Genomic DNA, 19,347 nt, shown 5'->3' on the forward strand with positions numbered 1-19,347 from the left:
GAGACACCTGCGAGCTAGTTCAGGCAGACAACTAGAGCTGCACTGATATACACATGACATTCCCCACTCTCCACACTCATCTACCAACCGCACCCTGTCAATTTGGCAGTCTAGTTAAACTGCATAAATCTCCCATCTCTCCCTCTGCCTGCCAATGCCACCACTGCCCTGCGTCAATATTGCTGCTTGTTCTTTGAGCCCCACCAGACCAGCATCCACCTGGGGGGTTCACGATGTTTTTCTCATCTCTCCCCAATATGTCTATGTAAACATATCTGCGGGGAGTGAGGTCGGAGCCTACACGCCAAACTCTAAATATGTTTTGCTGCTCTAATAAACATTTCAAACGTGAGTTGAGTTGTCATTTGCAGACACGTTCATTGCCAACACTTATTCTGGCCACTGGGTTGTTTCAAGTAACATGCGTTCATCGACGGCGCTACAATCATCTCTTTTTTAGATTGTCCTTAACTTCAGTGTGCGTCATGACATTTGTATTATGTTTCTATCACTGCCAATCAGAGTTGGAGCCGATCAATAGAGTCATTTCACCTGGGAATGAATGCCCTTTCCCATTAAAGACAACAGCCAGGTTTTATTGGGTTTTTGTCCAGTGTGAAAGTGGAAATAGACTAAATATTTCATAGAAAATGTCAGCATGCTAACACATGTTTAGCCTGTCCTGGTCAAAAGAGTCTCCGTTTTCAAGGTGCTGCACAAATTTGATGTATTTCATTCAGAACATTTTTCACAAATGCAAAAGTGCAGCTGTATACTGTATGTAAATGCTGTCGGATACATTGTATGATATTCTGCAGTGAAACATCACTGGGAAGTGACTTTTCAGAACATGTTTAGAGTTCCAGGAGTAAAGTTGGGTCAATATCTAGCAGAGGTCTGAATCGAAATACAACTAGTACAAGTTCCTGACATTAAAAACGTGGTCCAGAGTGCCGACTGAAGTACTACAACTTGACTGCTTAGTTTTGTCTTTCCTCCACCTAAGAGTGCTGCTGCCTCTCACCCCTCATCTGCTTAAGATTCATGTGTTGAGCAGTCAGCCTCCAGCTTTATACACATAATAACAGTGTATCTAATGTCTCAATGTTGCCTTTAAACCATTCTGTTATGGCCATCTCAATGTAATAGAGCCTAGCGCACACTGAGATGAAAAGACTTCTCAAGCATGGCTAAATGCTTCTATTCCCACGGCAGGCAAAGGGAGGTGGGGTGGGAGATGGGGGGTGGCAACAGTAGCTGGGCAGCCAACAAACCAAGCTACCTTGAACTGATGGGTTAGTCAGGCGATTGATGTAGTCTGACAGACACAGGCAAGCAGGAGCATTGTGCAATTTATCAAAAAGCTGTGTCTTCTCCCTGTCAATACCTGACAAGCATGTCCACCGCTATGAAAGGCTAGATATCTGGCAGATCTGTCTGAGACGGCAAAGTCAATGTGGAGGGGACATACTGTATGTATCAGGAACATAGTTTCAAGACAGCACGAAGTGGAACAAGGTGAGATAGCATGTCAAACATGTTAGCCTCTCTAACACAAATCAACATATTTACATATTACACACTGATTTTTATTTATTTCATACCCTTTCTCCTTCCTCTCTTCATTTGCCCTCTTAGATCACTCGCTGCCCTTCATACCCCTCCTCCACTTTGCTCCATCTCCTCCTCACCCTGATCCTACAGCGCCCATCAATCCTCCTGACATTATCAGTGTTTAACAGGCCCACAGGCTTTATGCTAATTATCGTTAACAGGTCGCCGGTACGGCTGAGCGTTCCTGCGCAACAAATCTATCCCCCAATAAAACCTGCTCTCTGAGACCTCGACAGTGCTGTTTATTAAGGGGCTGTCTTTTATAAGCGGCCTCAGATGAGGACACGCAGACTGTTGTTCAGAATGCTCAAATATGAGCATGAGCGCACATGCATGCAGGTGTTTCCACAATAAGCTTGCTTATATTTCAAGTGCATGAGTGTGACAGTGGCCTTCTTCGTGCAGAGCTGAGGAGGACACACAAGGTCCTCAATAAGTAGCACTCCAAAGAAATGTATCTATGCGGAAATTTTTATATAAATCAGTACATTCAGGGATTTATCGGTTGGTCCTAGAAACAAATTTCAAGCCTTCAAACAAGACGAGGAAAGGGCTTTATGAGAATCTCAGTGCCTAAAATATAATTGTCAAAATACAGGAGAGTGTTGCTCAACTCTCGCATGCAATTGATTGTGTGACTGTTTATGAATTGCTCCGTGTGATTGTTATGAAATGCAGTATTTGTTTCTGCCTGTTTGGCATCAGATTTCATAATTTTCTCCGCAGCACTGATTTATTTGTGAAAGGGCCATCTGTGAAAAAGGCAGCAAGAGTAATGAATATACTGGCTGATCATTTTTATTTGCTGAATGTTTTAGCGTTGAGATGCGGACCTGGAGAGGATAAAGCTCTTTTCTGTCTGTGAGATTTCTCCCAGTGTGTTTTTAAGGATGCATCCAGTGATTGCCATCTGCAGGTCAGAAGAAATGAAACAATAATTGTTTGTTTCCCAGCACCTTATGCCTTATGCGGCACCTGCCAGGTGGTCATGCGTTGAAAATATAGACACAAGCAGAAACACATTTAGTGGCTCATTCTATATCTTGTATTCCCACAGGAGTGCTGCCAGGAAATAAACAGAAAGGGGTTTTTTTCCCACACTTATTTGAAGTGACAACTGTCAGTCATCTAAGCTCTGCTTGGGTAGTTGACATTCAATTCATCCTTTCCCATTATAGATTTTGAGTTGTTTTTGAGGCGAGTTTCTGTAAAAAATTATAGAATAACACTCAGCAAATGAGAGTAAGATTAAAAAAAAAAAAGAAGAACCACATACTTCTAGAGGAGCATTTTTTGACCTCTAGAGCCACCATGTGGCAGCAACCGGTACATCCGCAGCAGCATGGATCAAACAAATGCCTCACTGACCTGCCAGCAAAACAGCATTTTAGTAGAAAACATGGAAAACACATCTAACAGTCATAGCATACAGCCAATTATTTTTCAGCCTTAATCTGCTGTGTGTGTGTGCGTGTGTGTGTGTGTGTGTGTGTGTGTGTGTGTGTGTGTGTGTGTGTGTGTGTGTGTGTGTGTGTGTGTGTGTGTGTGTGTGTGTGTGCGTGTGTGTGTGTGTGTGTGTCATGTTGGTATTCAGAGCCAACAAGTCCTAAACTTCCACCAATTAAGAGTAAGCCCTCTAATAAAAAGCACCAGTCAGTTTGGGAGCGACTCATCTTGTTCCAGCGGAATAAGAAAGGGGCGGGCACCCACGCTGACCTTCACAATACACAAGGCCGGCAATTAGCAGTGTCCCCGCCGTAAGCAGGCTGCCTCCTCTCCATCAAAAGGAAACTAATACAATCACTCAGCACACAGGCTGGATGCTGGTAGCATTTCTGTGGCACATAAAGGTCACCTTGCAAAACACAATGTAGAAACCAAGAGATAATTAAGGAAATTGTCATAATTAAGTGAGAGGATGAGGTGACTTGGGAGGTCGTCTCTGGGAAAGTTGAGGCGCAAGATGCTGTGACTCAGCACCGCGTTCCCAGTGAAGTATTAATAACACTGTGTTGGTCATTTTTTGTTCGGAGAGGGGGGGTTGTGTCTTCACGACTTACGGAAATTAAACGCAGAGAATAGATTTAGCTTGTGGGCCTCAATTAAGTCAGAGTTGACAATGGTTTCTATCTTCTTTCATGGATTGCTCAGGGAACAAGTGAAGTGGTTGAAGGGGGCACTGCAGAGCTATGCATATTAATGTAAGCATTATGAGCCTAAGGATTAAGTCTTCTCCGCCCTACTCTATAGCAACCCTAAACCCGCTTGAGAACAAAAGCATCAGGCCTGAACTGTTGGATAGATCGGATCACACCCACACTGATCTATTTGTGTTGACAGCTCCTGACAGCTTAAGTGCCATTTGTATCTGTACAGACTTGATCACTCAAACAGGGGTGTGTGTTTGCATCCAAGCCCAAAACGAGGTCTCGTCTACATTACATTATGTCACACTGAGGGACAGAGACCCTGCACAGCCGCTCCTCCTGTACCGGGATGACTCAGGCAGCGACAGGCTCAGGGAGCATGTGTTGTACCTCTGCAGTGACAGTGTAATTAACCTCTCATGGTGTTGGAAGGGGGGTTCAGAGCAAGACCTGGTGTACCTGTCGGTCCCCGATGGTTACGGCTGCCGGCTGACACCGAGTCGACGCACAGCATCACCAAGGCAACAAGGAAGGCCGCCTGCAAAGGCCAAGATGACCTCCCCCACAGTTTCATCCTGAGAGGGGGAAGGAGGAGAGAGAAGGCCAAAGAGGGGGACAGGATAGTTAGGACAGGTTAGAACCGCACAGCAAACAGAAAATATTGCAATGTGAGAGGTGAGTCGGCGAAGGTCAAAGGAAAAAATGACAAGCTCGAGAGCAGAATAGACCGGTGGAAAATATTCTTCCAGCACAGAGACACAGCAAACGCAACAGCGGTGCAACTATGCTGCCAGCATCCTTTAATGGGTATTAGTATCTCATTAGGATTAACTCTTCCAATTTTCTTCTGGCAGCAGTCAATTACAAAAGAGACTTCACGAGCAATGACAGGTTACATGGAAACATGAGCCCAGGAATAATCACTTGTAGATTGGGACTGCAATTTACCATTATTTTAATAAGTGATCATTCTGTAGATTATAGTCTTGATTAGTTGATAAATCATTATTCAGCTGTTTTAGGAAATAATTTTTGTCTGACCAACAGTTCAAAACTAACAGATATCCAGGACCAGCAGTGAATTATCACATTTCAGCCTTTTTGTCAGAAAAATAACAAAACGATAAATTATCATAATAGTTGCTGACTAATTCTCTACTGATCGGCTCATTGGTCCAGCTCCATTGCAGTAAGGAGGTTGATGTTGTTGGGACCACTAGCTGCTTACTGGATTTAATCAATCAACCAGAAAACTAATAGACAATAGCTGTTATAATGAATTCATTGTTTAAGTTACATTTTCAAGCACAATTTAGTGGGTGTGATTTATTTGGGGAAGTGTCAGAACTGGCATGACATTACACTGTGTTACTACATGGACTGTTGAGCCTGTTTTCCTCGATCGAGCTTCATTAAATACGAGTTCACATGAATATAAATTTTATCAACAGGTTTCAGGTCTTATAATGTGAAAATGTGCTGCTTTTCTCTGTTTTATATCCACACAAGTCCTATATCTGTGGGTTTGAAACTGTTTTTTGGACAAAACAAGCTATTTAAAGATGCCAGCTTGACTTCTGGGAACCTGCGATGAGCATTTATAGACTAAACAATGAATCATTTAATTAAATAAAAGATGGATGATGATAATAATCGATAGTTGCAGCACAAGGGGTTTTTTTCTTGGCTTTATCTTTCCTGCCATCAGGATGTCGTCTCACCTGACGCTCGTCTTTGATCTCTCTTCCACTCGGTAGCTCCTCTATGGACAGAGTGTACAGGCCATGGCTGCATTCACGCACACCTCAGCCCTCCTCCTCTTCTTCTTCTTCCTCTTCCTCCTGCTTCTCCTCTTCCTCACCTCAAACAGAAGAAGCCCCTGAAGAGAGGAGGTACAAAGACACTCGGTCAGAGAGGCCAGCCTGCCCAGGGGTTCTTCAGTGGCCTCCTATGGCCTTGTATGAAGGTCTACACACACATATACACGCCCACGCACACAGACAGAGACACACACACACACACACACACAGGGGTGGAGATGTGAAGGCCTAGATTCTGTCAGATCCATTGTTTACAATAGGTTCACCTACCCCCGGGCTGAATGTGATCCCCACTCTAGACATCACACACAGCTCTCCCTCTTTCTCTCTCTCACAAACACACACACATACACACACTCCCTCATGCATCATGAGCATACACACACAGATGGACACGCTAAAACCATGTACATAACAGTCAAACTTCAGGATTGATTCCAAAATGGGTGTACAAAAGAAAAAACCTGCAGAATAGTCTCATAGCTAAAACATTCACCAGCAGATGGCCAAACAAGCCAAACACAAACACACACACACACACACACACACAGTACATCTATACAGTGTTTGCAAGGTAAATTCAAACACTGTCAGAGTACGGCAGCAGAGACTCTCCCTAATTACAACTGAGTGACAGCTTCCGATGCGTTTGCACCTCTACACACACTCTCCTTCTCTCTCTGCACACACACACACACACACATACACACACAGAGTAAATTAACATCTCGCTGTAATAGTGTGTCAACACACCTCTCTTGACAAAGGGACTAACTCCACAAACTAAATGAAAGACAACAGATTCACATTAATAACAAAATGTTCTCCCCTCCTCGAACCTTCATTATTCATCAGGACTCATTGATATGCAGCTCAGTTCACTGTTATGATCAGGAACTTCCTGGGAATGTGTCAGCTCCAACCAGTCCTGATACCTCTCCGCTCAGCCATCAGTGTAGTGCCACTGCCCCCTGGTGGGGAACAAACCAACAGCAGCGGCCACGAATGAGCCATAGATCGAGAGGAGATACTTCAGGAACAAAAGCCTGTTTCTACAGGTCAGGAACCGGCAGGGCAATGACAGTGAGCCAAAGTTCACAGGAGCTGTTTGTGATTATTCACAAAGAGGGATAACTTTTCAGAACAACATCAAGAACTGTGACACAGGTCAGAGAGTAAAAGATCAGAAAGAGGGCAAAGGACAGAGTGAAATAATGAGAAGGCAAGGAACAGAAGAAAAAACAATTTTAGAAGCAGTGGGGAAAATTATAGATAGTATATTATGTTTGCAGAATGTCACACACACATACTACACATACCATGTACTGATGTGTTGTGTTTACTGAGTGCCTCTTGCTCTCCTGCAGAGAAAGTGGAATGCAAATGCAGATGTCAAAGCCATCCTGTACAGCAGAGTGTTGAACCCACACTGACATGTACAGGATTTATATAATTGTGCATTTTTAAATTTGCATTTGTGTGTTTATTTGTTTGTGTGCCGCATCTATAATGTGTCCATGAATTAGTGTGTGTGTGTGTGTGTGTGTGTGTGTGTGTGTGTGTGTGTGTGTGTGTGTGTGTGTGTGTATTCAGTACAGTATGTGGAAGTATGTGAGGTTCATGTGCTGTGTGCAGTGTGATTAGGCATGCTGCATGGCAGCACTGTAGCCCATTTCTTATTCTCTTTTTAAAGGCTGGGCTATGGCACGCATTTTTATCAGCTTTGTTCTCTGATACACTCATTAAAAGAGCACAATAGTGCATACCGGTGTGTGAATACGTGTGTGTGTGTATGTGTGTGTGTGTGTGTGTGTGTGTGTGTGTGTGTGTGTGTGTGTATGTATGTGTGGTCTCCAGCTGCAGCTGAGTCTCATTGGGACTTCAGGGACAAAACGTCCCATCAGTCACAGCGATGTTGTCACCTCTACTGGGTCGTACACACAGATTGCGGCCTTATAACAGAGCAATAAATAGATGAAAATAAATCCGTGCTGATGTGCATGAAGACACAATTTCACGCACACACATTTTTACACAAAAAATTCATTTGACGAAAAAGTCTCAAGGGTCCCTGAGGACATTAGGTTAAAGGAAGCAGAGGTGTGTGTGTGTGTGTATGTGTGTGTGTGTGTGTGTCGTGGGGGGGGGGGCTCAGCTGGTCATCAGCTGTGAGATGTTGGATCCGGCAGGAGTAAGGACACACACACACATACACGTGAACAAACATGCTCAAGATTATCTGAGAACATCACGACTCTAAAGCGATCCCTCCTCCTATATCACCCTCTCCACCTCCTCCTCTCCTTCTCCGTCGGTCTCAGCGGGCTGAAGGGCTGATTCGTGTCATTTCTTGAAGTAATCACACAGGAGTGACACGGCGGCTCATTGACATGCAATGAGACAATCCCACCTCGGCCACAAATATATCAGTGTGCCCTGCATCCAAACAACATCATCAGCCAGAGCACACGCGCACAAACACACGCAGATGAATCCGCCAAATGATTCATGTATAAAATCTAAGTGACCTTATCTGACACGTCAGGAAACATGTATGACAGGGAATAGAAATGGAAAGGTGAGACACGGTGTGCATGATGGGGATGTAACTGACACTTTGACACTGTCAGTGACGGAGATTGTATCATTTGTCAGGACAGGACAGGAAGTTCAACAGAACGTAGCTCCTGCAAAGAATAAAAACTGCAGCATTACCTGATAATGCCTGTTCCCCCTGTTTGGTATGTAAAAGTACTCTGCTGTGGGGTTTTTGTGAATATTTCTAGTTTGTCTTTTTTATTTGTTATCTCTCATTGGAGTAATCGCACCTCCTAAATTGCTGCATATCAGACATTGATGACAAAGACAGTCACCGGTGGACGATGACGTCGGTCATCAGCTTAGGATGATCCGTTTAACACTTTGGTCCAGAGCAAGATTTATTAACAACTGCTGACCAAAGTGCCATATTTCCGAAGGTCATTCATGAGCTTCAGTTTTGGTGACCTTTGACCTTTTGTCCAGCACATGAGTCGGCCAGAATTTGGACAAAAAAAGAACTATGGCCTGAAAACGAAGAGTTCTTCGTATGATACATGACAAAAAACATTTTTGTCACTTCTTGAGCTTTTTTATTGTTTTCAACATGTCATTGAGGTGGGCAAGAAATAACTAAAACAAAATGACCAGGATGAAATGAGCATGAGAAATAACTGAGCATATTTATACTCACACCATGATCGACTCTTTTAAATAAGAATGACCCTGTTCCCTGCCTCCTCAGGCCAAGGATCCCATGGCGGATGGAGAGTCAGAGCAGGTACTACAAATATCACATAAAATTCTGTTTAATATTAAACTGGGCCTGCGATAATGTGTGAGTACACACACCAGCAGCAGCTGTAGTGGTAGCCTCTCCCTCTGCAGTTTCTCAGGTGCTTCCTGAGGTGGAGGGTAAGTCAGAGTCTGTTGCTCCATTGTGGCTCAGAGGAAAGTCTGTAAGGTTGGGAAAATATTACAGCTTAGTGGCCAATATGTTTCAATAATAGTTCTTTGCCTAGGATTTATATGAATGTGCATTTTCAGACACATTTAAGTTTTTGAAGAAATAAAATGTGTTTTAAAATTATTATTAAACTAGAATGGCATTCAGTAGAGCGCACCCCCCCGTCAAGGCCCAACAGTCCCCCTCTGGTATCTCTGTAAGACCCCCAGGGTTTAAGGTATCTCGTTCCATTACAGGTACAGAAAGGAGAAAAGCATTGTAAAGTAAAACTGACACCCCAGTCCTCTAGTCCTAGTTTTTTAACTTGTCTCTCTCAAACACACTCATTCTGTTACTGTGACATGTGGGCTGGCTGATTTAATGGACCAATATTGGCCTTTAATTACACATCAGATATGTTAAACGTCATATGCTGCCAGCTGTGGCTTCTACCTGACCACAGTTACATAAAAGGAGCCAAACTGCGATTTAATTGTGTCTGTACCTTGAATGTATCAAATGTTCTTCTACTCCCACAACACAGTTACAGTGGATCATCTACCATAACAGCAGCTTACTGCTAAAACAAGTCTAAATTTTGTTTTTGACTTTACACTTACGAGAAAAGTTTTCCTGAATACTAATGGGTGTATTTTGAATTTAAATCTATTCACATTAAATGAAATCAATGAAACAAGGCACAAAAGTGAAAAAAATGTATGGATCCAAGATATAGGAACACAAATGTCAGTATGAGTTTTGCTCAGCTGCAGTGTGCCTGTGTGAAAAAACAGAAAGGCGGCGAGATTGAAGGCCACACAAGCATCTCACCAGTCTCTCAGTATGCTGATTTTCTGTGCCCAGACACAGCCCAAGCAGACAAAAAGCATATCAGTGTAAAACAAAGCGCATCTCCCTAAGGCGGAGAGATATTGAAAATGAAACGGGCGAGAGCACAAAGCCCGATGGAATCTTATGTGAAGCGTTTCAGATTTCTGCCGATATGCAGAGTATTAACATTCAGTTAGGGTGTGTAATGTTCTGCTTCTATATATTTGTCTGCCTCCGACTCAAAACCATTACAGCATTCTGCTCCTCACCATTTCCTCTGGGTCGCCGGGCAGATAGAGCGGGTGTGTGCCCTCACACACACACACACACACACACACACAGACACTCACAAACTTAAATTAACACACAGTATGTATTCAGAAGCCAGACGCCCGTTGCACATCTTTCTATCCCCCCAATTGTCCTGGTTCTTGTTTGTTCCTACTTGATTCCCTCACTATCACTCTCTACAGTACCGTACTGTACATGTATCATTCCTCCCTTTATCAGTGTGCAGATGAGCTTCTCCTCTCCCACGCACAAAGTCAATACGCCTCATTGCGAGGTCTAATCATATCCCACCATCTTATAAATAAACACATCACCGCACATGTTTGTTTGTGACACTGTGCATGTGTGTGAGAGATGTTCATAACAGTTCCTTTGACTGTGGCATCAGGCAGAGGAGCTGAAGTAGAAATCCATGTGAATTTAGACTATTTTAATAAAAAAAGTTGTAAAATATAAACTCTGATACAGACTTCATATGTTTAAATTGTATAAAAATTATCTGTTTTAGTGTGATTTGACACACTAAATGATATAAAACTAATAGTTCTAACTAAAGCCGCAACAATTAGTTGATTAATTTAATCATTAATTTTTAATTGATCAAAAGGAAATTAACGGCCAACCGTTTTGATAATCAATTGATTGTTTCCGTCTATTTTTCAAGCAAAAATGCCAAACATTTGCTGCCTCCACTTTTGCTGTTTTTATTTGTTATTTATGATTGTAAATGAAGAGTTATGGGGGTTTGGATTGTTGGCTGGACAAACGACGCGATTTGAAAACATTCTTTTGGGCTCTTGGGCTTTTTTTTTTTTTTTTACATTTTATAGACTAAAATAATAATGGGGCACTGTGAAGGTTTGGAGAAAAGATTCAAAATATTTATAATATTAATGAGGTAAAAATACAAACTCAGAAATATAATTTTTTTCCATAACTGAATTAACAAGCTGCTCTCAGAGGAAAAAAATGTCCCCAGAACACTGTTTGAAGCTAGACAGGTGGCAGGGTCCGCCACATACAAACAAATCAAAACAATATGATATTGTGTTGTCCTTTAAGGTCTGTTTGTTTATTCAGTCATGAAAACGAAGAGTTTTTTATTTTTATTTCAATGAAGATCTTTCAGTTGATTAATCATTAAAATAATCGGCCGATTAATTGATAATGCAAATAATGATATTTTGCATTTGCTAGTTGAGTTGAACAATGGTAATGTTTGTGATATACATGCCACAAATATATATTCTTCCATGAGCATGAACAAATATGTAGGTATAATCTTAATTGAATCAGTATGATGTAGTGTTAGACTGTGATAAAACTACATTGTGTTCCTCTACAAAGTCGACAGCAATCGTACATTTATATCATCATATAACATGTGATACTTTTAGGGTTTTTTATTGAAGAAAAGGTCAGAAGTCATCTGAGGGACACACAATAACACTGCACCTGTTTACTGCCATCCATCTGCACCCCCACATCTCCTCCACTGTATTGTTTCCTCCAATAAACCAACAAGCAATAAAGTGGAGGATCCTCTGTTTGGTGAAATGGCCAGGTGGGGAGAAAGAGAGGAGAGAGAGTTTGTGAGTGAAAGTCTGAATTCAGGACCATTACCTGGCTCTGGTATTGACTGCAGCGTTCAGAGAATGGCCTTGACACTAAGGTACCATTACAGCTCAATTGATCGGCCTGCACTTAAGTCCAAATCCCACCTTGTTGCACAAGCCGGCGTCTCAGGATCCGGTGACCACGGTGTGTGTGTGTGTTTATTCGTGTGGGGCTTGGCGTGTGTGTGGACGTGGAAGTGCTCAGAAAATGTTTGTCTCTAGTTTTGTGGCATTTTCCAAGGTTGCATCCCCCATCTCCTCATCCTCTCTCTACCAACACATTTTCTTTCTCACTTCCTCCCTCTGTCCCTCTCTCTTTCACTTTCTCTTTCCCCTCCCCCACCTTCATGGATAAAAGTCAGAAATGAGTCCCAGTGTCAAAGCATGGTGTCTGGACCACCTTTCCAGCTGGTGCATACATAAAAACAATCGCAGGCTCATGCTGCATTTGCACAAATATCACACATCACATCTCATGCACCTACGCACTGACTAATACAAACATTGTCACCTTAACTCACACGCCTATACAGATCACTCGTCTTTTCACAGAATGAACAGGAGCGTTTGTTTAACAGGCGACCTTTGCTGGATGTACCTGTCACATTCGCACATTGCGAGCAAGTCTCATTAAAGTCTCTGAACAGCCTCCCCCACTAAAGCAGAGGAGGTGGAGAGGTAGATGTAGGCTGTTACTTGTTTTATGGAGAAGGAAAAAAGCAGACGCTAAAAGGCTAATAAACATTAGCTCGCTAACACGACAAGTCTGCGGCCACAGCCCAGTCCCTGTTCCCTCTTTACAAGTCTGCCAGCATGTGAAGATCAGAGTGAGCCTCCTCAGAGCCGCTGACAGACAGAGGGCCCAGGCCGTAAATCCGGCACACTCTAATAAAGCAATAAAAGGCCGTTAAAAGTCAGTGTCCCTCAGCGCTGCAAGATGGATGGAAAGGTGGAAAGCAAAGGAGACACTTTTAGATGGTTGCACACACCCACACACGTTTTGGCAGGTTTGTTTCCCTTCTCCGCTCCAGACAAACTACAGTAGGTATCTGCAATATTGATGCCTTTTTCCTGCCGTTACTCCGCTTTTATCTTCTGCTGGCTGCAGCTCGCTTTTGGTGACGGGGAAAAAAGTAAACACTGTGATTTAGCATGGCGAAGTACGATCTTTATGTACTGCTCTGTTCACAGAGTAAGCTTTCTGTCTCCGCCACTGATCTTCCCTCCTCCCCTGCGAGGTCTACTGCAAAGTTTCCCCACTATGATGATTTCACGTACCAGCCTGTGTTCATACAAGCGCATGAACACAGACTTACAGATTTTACTCACACTGTCACGCACAAATGCAAATGTTAAGATGCTTCTCACACTCTGTCTTCACCATTTGTTACAGATTCTGAAGTGGCCACTCCAGACTTTCTTATCGGGGCTGGGATTACTTAAAGTAGACATGTTATGCTAATTTTCAGGTTAATCAGTTTATTTTGGGCACTACTGGAATAGGTTTACATGCTTTAATGCTCAAAAAGATAAGTCTTCTCATACTGTCCAGTGCTGCAGCACTGTTATCTCTCTCCGTCTGAAACGCTCTCTTTTTGCTCCTGTCTCTTTAAGGCCCCAGTCTGCTCCGACTGGTCAGCTCAAACACGACTGAGATAGCTACACTAACAACAACACCGAAGCAGCCATGCTAAATCAATTCGTACATGCCAAACTAGACTCTAGGGGTAAATTTTGCAAATGTGTGACATGCTGGCGTAGTGTGATGTCACAAAGTCACGGAAATATAGGTGGGACTACTGACAAGGTGTTTCAGGCACTTCAGGAGCAGTGTCATCTGTGGGAGAGGGGAGCTTCTGTTGGTGCGGACTTTGGCCTTTTTAACCTTCAAGATCTTTTACATGCACAAGAACTTGAAGAAAAAGGGAGACAAAAGAACATAATAGGTCTCTTTCATTTAAGTTTTAGGAGGGAAAATCTTCCGATAATGGGAAACCGCCTCTTTTTCCCACTGTATGTTTATTTTCTTGCCTTCTTTATCTACCCACTCTTCATTGTTTCACAGCAAGCATCTGTCCTCACCAGTTTTCATTCTGTCCCTAAGCTTTTCTTCCCTTCCCAACCTGTAGATGGATCCAAAGGAGCAGTCGTTCAGATGAGAGAAGCGGTGAACCACAGCAAGACGAGCGAGAGGGAGACAGCGCAACCGAGCCAAGTAAAAAAAAAAAAAACATGGTTTCCACACATCCAGTCACTGATCCTTGCTCCTTTTTGGAGGCCTACAAAGGATAAGAAAGAGGTGTGTGTGTGTGTGTGTGTGTGTGGCTGGGCCCTTCCTCTGTGGCTGCTGGTATCGAATGGCGGCCCGCAGCCAAACAAAAGCAGGCCGAAGCCCTGACAGCGAGTCTCCGGAGAGCAGCGGCCGTTCATTGTGCTTTGTGCCCAAATTATGATTAATGGAAAATAAACAACCTTGATGTGGAGCCCGCTTTGATTTTCCTGTGAGCCTCGGCCTCGGCTCTAGTTGTAGCTACTCCGACCAAGAGAAAAGCGCCGGACGAACGCTCAGTGGAGCTCAACTCTGGGCCTCATGGCACTCTCACACAACAGCTTTAAATCAATGGACTCACAGATGAAGAAGCTGCTTTCACAACCTCCCCGTCTGTCTCTCTCTCTTACACACACACACACACACACACACACACACTCTCTCTCTCTCTCTCTTTTGCTATCTCTGCACATCCATATACGCACGGAAACTCATATATGCAGACAAACCGACATCTTGATTTTATCAGTCCCCTCAGCTGCTAATGACCAGCTTGCGCGTAATTATATTAATTACCGTACGTGCAACGCCTGTCAATTGGCGAGCCAAAGCAAAGGGAGAGCTTGATACTAACAGAACGGAGAGAAAAAGAGCGAAAGTGAGAAACCTACAAACGAAGGAGTTGGAGAGTGGTCGGAGTGGGAAATGGCAGAGAAGGAGGGAGGAAAGGAGAGAGGGAGAGGTCAAGAAAATGGAGTGAGAGAGAGAAAGAGAGGGAGAGAGAGAGAGAGAAAGACACAGAGCGGGGAGAGAGAGGAAGCCTGATCAATTGTTCATTTTACAAAGTCACTGAGACGTGTCAGCAGTGTCAATAAGTGAATTAATTTGTCTGTGGGTCTCTGGAGCATGACACCATATCACTCTGCTCCCCCGAGACAAGCAGGGCCTCTAACCCGCTCTCTAACACATACAGACACACACACACACACACACACACACACACTCGCACAGTCTTATAAAGCAATTCCATACAAGGATCATCCACGGATATCAGAGAACAGATATGCTGACACAAAAACCTTTTTCATATAAATGGTCTCATGCTTGTAGATGCATATTCTCAGCACACACACACAAGTCTTTGTTTTTTTTATCATTTGAGAGGACGTTGCAGTGACTTACGCAAACCTTCAGCTTAACCTCCACATGCATCCTAAACCAGCATTCTAAGTTTTGATGAGTGCCAATTTAGGGAGCCAGCGTATGATTGAGGGCTGCACAGGAGAAGCCATGAACTTGATTGGTCTCAAAATGGCTCTTATCATCAAATTCCTTGAGCAGTTCACTTGCTTGCAGATTTGGCAGATTGCCTAAACGGTCCCCCAAAGTCCGACAAAGTAAGAGCTGATCCATTTTTCCTGCAGCCTCCTTCTCTCCTCGACCATTCTTCTCACTTCCGCATTAAACTGCAAAGTTCTTCACCAAAATCGCTTGCTTTAACTAACAGGACTAGCATCGATGACAGATTTAGAGGTAATTCCCGTAACACTGCTGAGGTAGTTAGTTGCCATGCAACCAGAAGCTTTCGACAACTTGTCATTCCTAACCTGATAGATGCTCGATCGAGGGGCACAGATCGACGGAGTAACTGTCCAGTGTATTGAATATAGGTAATTGGAAATGTATTGAAATGGACCGTGGATGATTCAAATATAATGCATGCATTTCATGTCATGTTAGGGTTAGGTTAAGAAGAAGAAGATTATTCCCGGGCGTTGTACATTTCTGGCTTAAATACAGAAAACCAGTTTCACTACATTGTATGATCGTGTGTGATGAATAAAGATTCTTCTTCTTTCCCTTCTTCCAGACTCTTCTAGATTCCTACAGTGTTACTAATACAGGAACCAGTTCACCTGAATTCAAGTCTAAGTAAAAGATGCTGCTTGTTGGCAAACCATCAAATTTCATTGTGGATAGAATATGTATTAAAATGTTAAAATCTCTTCCTGGATGATTTACAGCAAAGTTGAATTTACTCTAGATATGTACACACACACACACACACACACACACTCACACACACACACACACACACACACACACACAGTCCAACAGAAATAATGATTCACCCTCGTCTGAACAATCATCCCTAAGGGAGGCTATTGTCCGCTGGTGACTGACATCAGTCAGCCACAGAGAGGGGCCCTCGACCGCTGGCTGCCTGCTGTTTTCATTACAAAGCCATCACCTCAAGCTCACACACACACACACACTTGAGCTGTGCACAGGCATACACATTTACACACACTCTCTCCCTCCGCTGACAGATCTCCCCTCAGTCCTGACTACCCGTACTCCTCTCTGTTGAAGCCTTTCTCTTACACATCCATTCAATCCAACTCTTCCGTCCAGTGAACCTCCACATTGGGCCCTGGCGTCCTCTCTTCCCTCTCTGCTGTTTTCTATCTCTTCCTCCGCCACCACCCCTCCACCCCTGCACCCACTCCGCTTTCATCCTCTGCATCCCACGGGGTTGAGCCCTCTTCCCCCCTCGCGAGGCGCAGTGTTGTTTGAGGGCTGCTGTGATGACCGCCCTGGGATACGCCACCACCACACCGCCTCCTCGCCGCGGCTTTACAGTGGACGCACGCTGCAGAGCATGCTGGGAGCTTTTCATAATCCCGCAAACACACTAACCCTCCCACACACTCACACTGTCGCTCACAGATACCAGCACATCTGCCAGCTGCCAGAGGGGAGCGAACAGGGACGCACTGTCTCGCGCAGGGACGCACACATGAATACATACAAGCACACACACACGGGTGGAAGCAGCAGATTGTATCCAAGGTGATAGATAGAGCACTGTGGGAAGGGACTGAGCCTGTTCAATTACAATCATTACAATCACTTTGGGAGATTTGTCATGGTCAAAGTGAGTCGGCGCTGTGGAGAAATCACCTTGAGGTCTGTGAAGTGACGTTATTTTTGAGTTCTCACAAAATGGTCACGACGTCCTCAAAACTCTTCCCCGATTGGAAATGACTGAAATTAATCATAAATTAATTACTCCAAAATTTCTAACAGATGTTTAAAAAATAATCCCTCAAAGGGACACGACTGACTCCGTAAAGCACTTGGCACATGAACACCGATAATCCACTAACCTGCAATCTGTCAACTACTTTCAAGCCATGATGAGAGCAGCAAGTTTGGACGTGTCTGCTGTGCCTTTGACTGTCTTCTCTGGGTTGGACGAGGGGGAGGACACGTGGCAGGGCGAGCTGTCAGTCAAAGCGGGGCCTGTTAGATGGAATTAGAGGGAGTCTGGAGGGTGTGATGGTGCCACACAAGAGAGCGAGGCCTTGCTGTCACCGAGTGACTGACAGAGGGGAGAATGGAAGACACACACAGCTGTGGAGCTCCAACACGAGACCTCCACTGCTGTTAGAGCAGGTGGAGGCTGCTCTTACAAAATGACTGCTGTGTGAGAGCAGAGACACTTTAAAGAGCGGATCAGCTGTGTATTTAGTTCATTTTTGTGGATAGGTACGTTGATGTGGGCAAACTATGATTGGATAAAGATTTTAAATGAAATGTCTTTGTTTTAGCTAACATCCCTGTTCCTGTTCCGCCATTGCCGGTGTAGGTACAAGAACAGGGGGATCCTGCTCTCTGCCAGAGGACAGGACCATCTTTGTATGAAGTCTTTTGTAATGATTGGATAAAGTGGGCAGGGATACCAGAAAATGTAGTTTCTTGGCCAAACACTCTACAACCGTGATTGCAGATGGAATACAGAGCTGTTTAACACTTTCAGTGTTTCTCAAATTAAGGAAAAGGAGTACAAACTACTAAAATAAAAGAGAAAATATCAATTACAAGGGAATTTTAAATAATAGCATGACTGACTGGATTTTTGATGCCATTTTCGATATTTAAGGGTTTAAAAAATCTGATCATGACATGTCAGCAAATAGTATTTTGAAAGGGAAACAATCCATCTTAATCAATTTTGTTTTTTCAAGACACATATTAAGTGGAACATTTCACACTTTAAAAATAATCTTTGGCGGAAACACTATGTAATGAAGACACTCTAGCTAAATTACCTCAAACCTAAATTGGCATCTCTGTACTTCAGGTTGTTAATTAGCAGCCAGCGTGTACATTGATACTTCTGTGGCTGCAATAAGCTGATAACGAGGGATTTATCGGCCTAGCTTTCATTTTAAGACATTAGTGTCATCTGCTTTATCTCCTTTTGAACCAGTGTTTAATTAGGGCTGAGAATTAGATATATTCATTTTTTTTATTATTATTTCTTTTGGGCTTTTTGTGCCTTTATTTGATAGGATTGCTGGAGAGTTGACAGGAGAGGGGGGGAAAGAGCGGGGATGACATGCAGCAGGGCCACAGGTTACATCTGAACCCTAGGCAACTGCAGCGAGGACACAGCCTCTGTACACAGGGCACAACTGTGCTACTGGGGCGCCTATGAAAATTATTCAAAAAAATACTGTGACATGAGACTATATATCATCTTAGATTTTGGATATCATTATATTTTGACAAAGCATAACTGTCGTCTTTTCCTGGTTTAAAAGGCTGCATGTTTTTTTAACTTACCAGACAGTCCTACTTGTTCTAATAATTGCCTCTATGCACTTGGTCATTATATCCACATTACTGATGAGTATTCATCAAAAATCTCATTGTGCTAGTATTGAACTACTGATAGAAACCCCTACAATATTGTTGCAATACCAAAATCTAGTCAAAAATATTGTGATATTTGAATTTGTCCCCTGGTCCGAGCGTTTATGAAGTGCTTTTGAGGAGATTTCAAAATATCAGGACATATACTGTGTATCATGCAACAGTCGGATATTAATCTAAAGCCATTAAAGGTTATTCTTTAATCCAATCGCATTTTTACCTTGTGGTAACTGAGAACTACTAATGAAGGCCTAAATGCATTGGATGTAGCCCGAGCCACCACACTGTTAATGAGGTATCACATGTTTCCACTCCGGTCTGTCAGCAACATCTGAACTTTACCCTTTTTATTTAACCAGGGGTCGTGACCTCTGTCCAGCTGTGGTCTTGTGGTTGAAGACAAGAAACAGATACACGCCGCGCTCACACTCACTGATCTAATATCTCTCTGTCCTCCATTAGAGTCATGGATCTCCTGTTTGAGGAGACACGTCACTCCCCAAGTGTATTTCCTCTGAACTTCATTTCATGAGGATGAGTGAAGGCGTTATTG

General features: G+C 43.4%; 1 protein-coding gene across 1 annotated transcript in view; it reads right to left on the bottom strand.

The window, feature by feature from the left end:
• Positions 1–19,347, bottom strand: part of tafa4b (TAFA chemokine like family member 4b) — a 44,190-nt gene that overhangs the window by 21,913 nt on the left and 2,930 nt on the right. The window contains exons 2-3 of the mRNA XM_084347313.1: positions 5,483–5,640; positions 4,221–4,336 (exon numbers count right to left, since the gene is read on the bottom strand). Coding sequence (XP_084203439.1) covers positions 4,221–4,335 — 115 coding nt within the window. The 5' untranslated portion in view covers position 4,336; positions 5,483–5,640. The remainder of the gene's footprint in view (positions 1–4,220; positions 4,337–5,482; positions 5,641–19,347) is intronic.

Source organism: Pagrus pagrus (genome assembly GCF_965226575.1).
Source record: "Pagrus pagrus genome assembly, chromosome: 3".
Lineage (NCBI taxonomy): Eukaryota > Metazoa > Chordata > Actinopteri > Spariformes > Sparidae > Pagrus > Pagrus pagrus.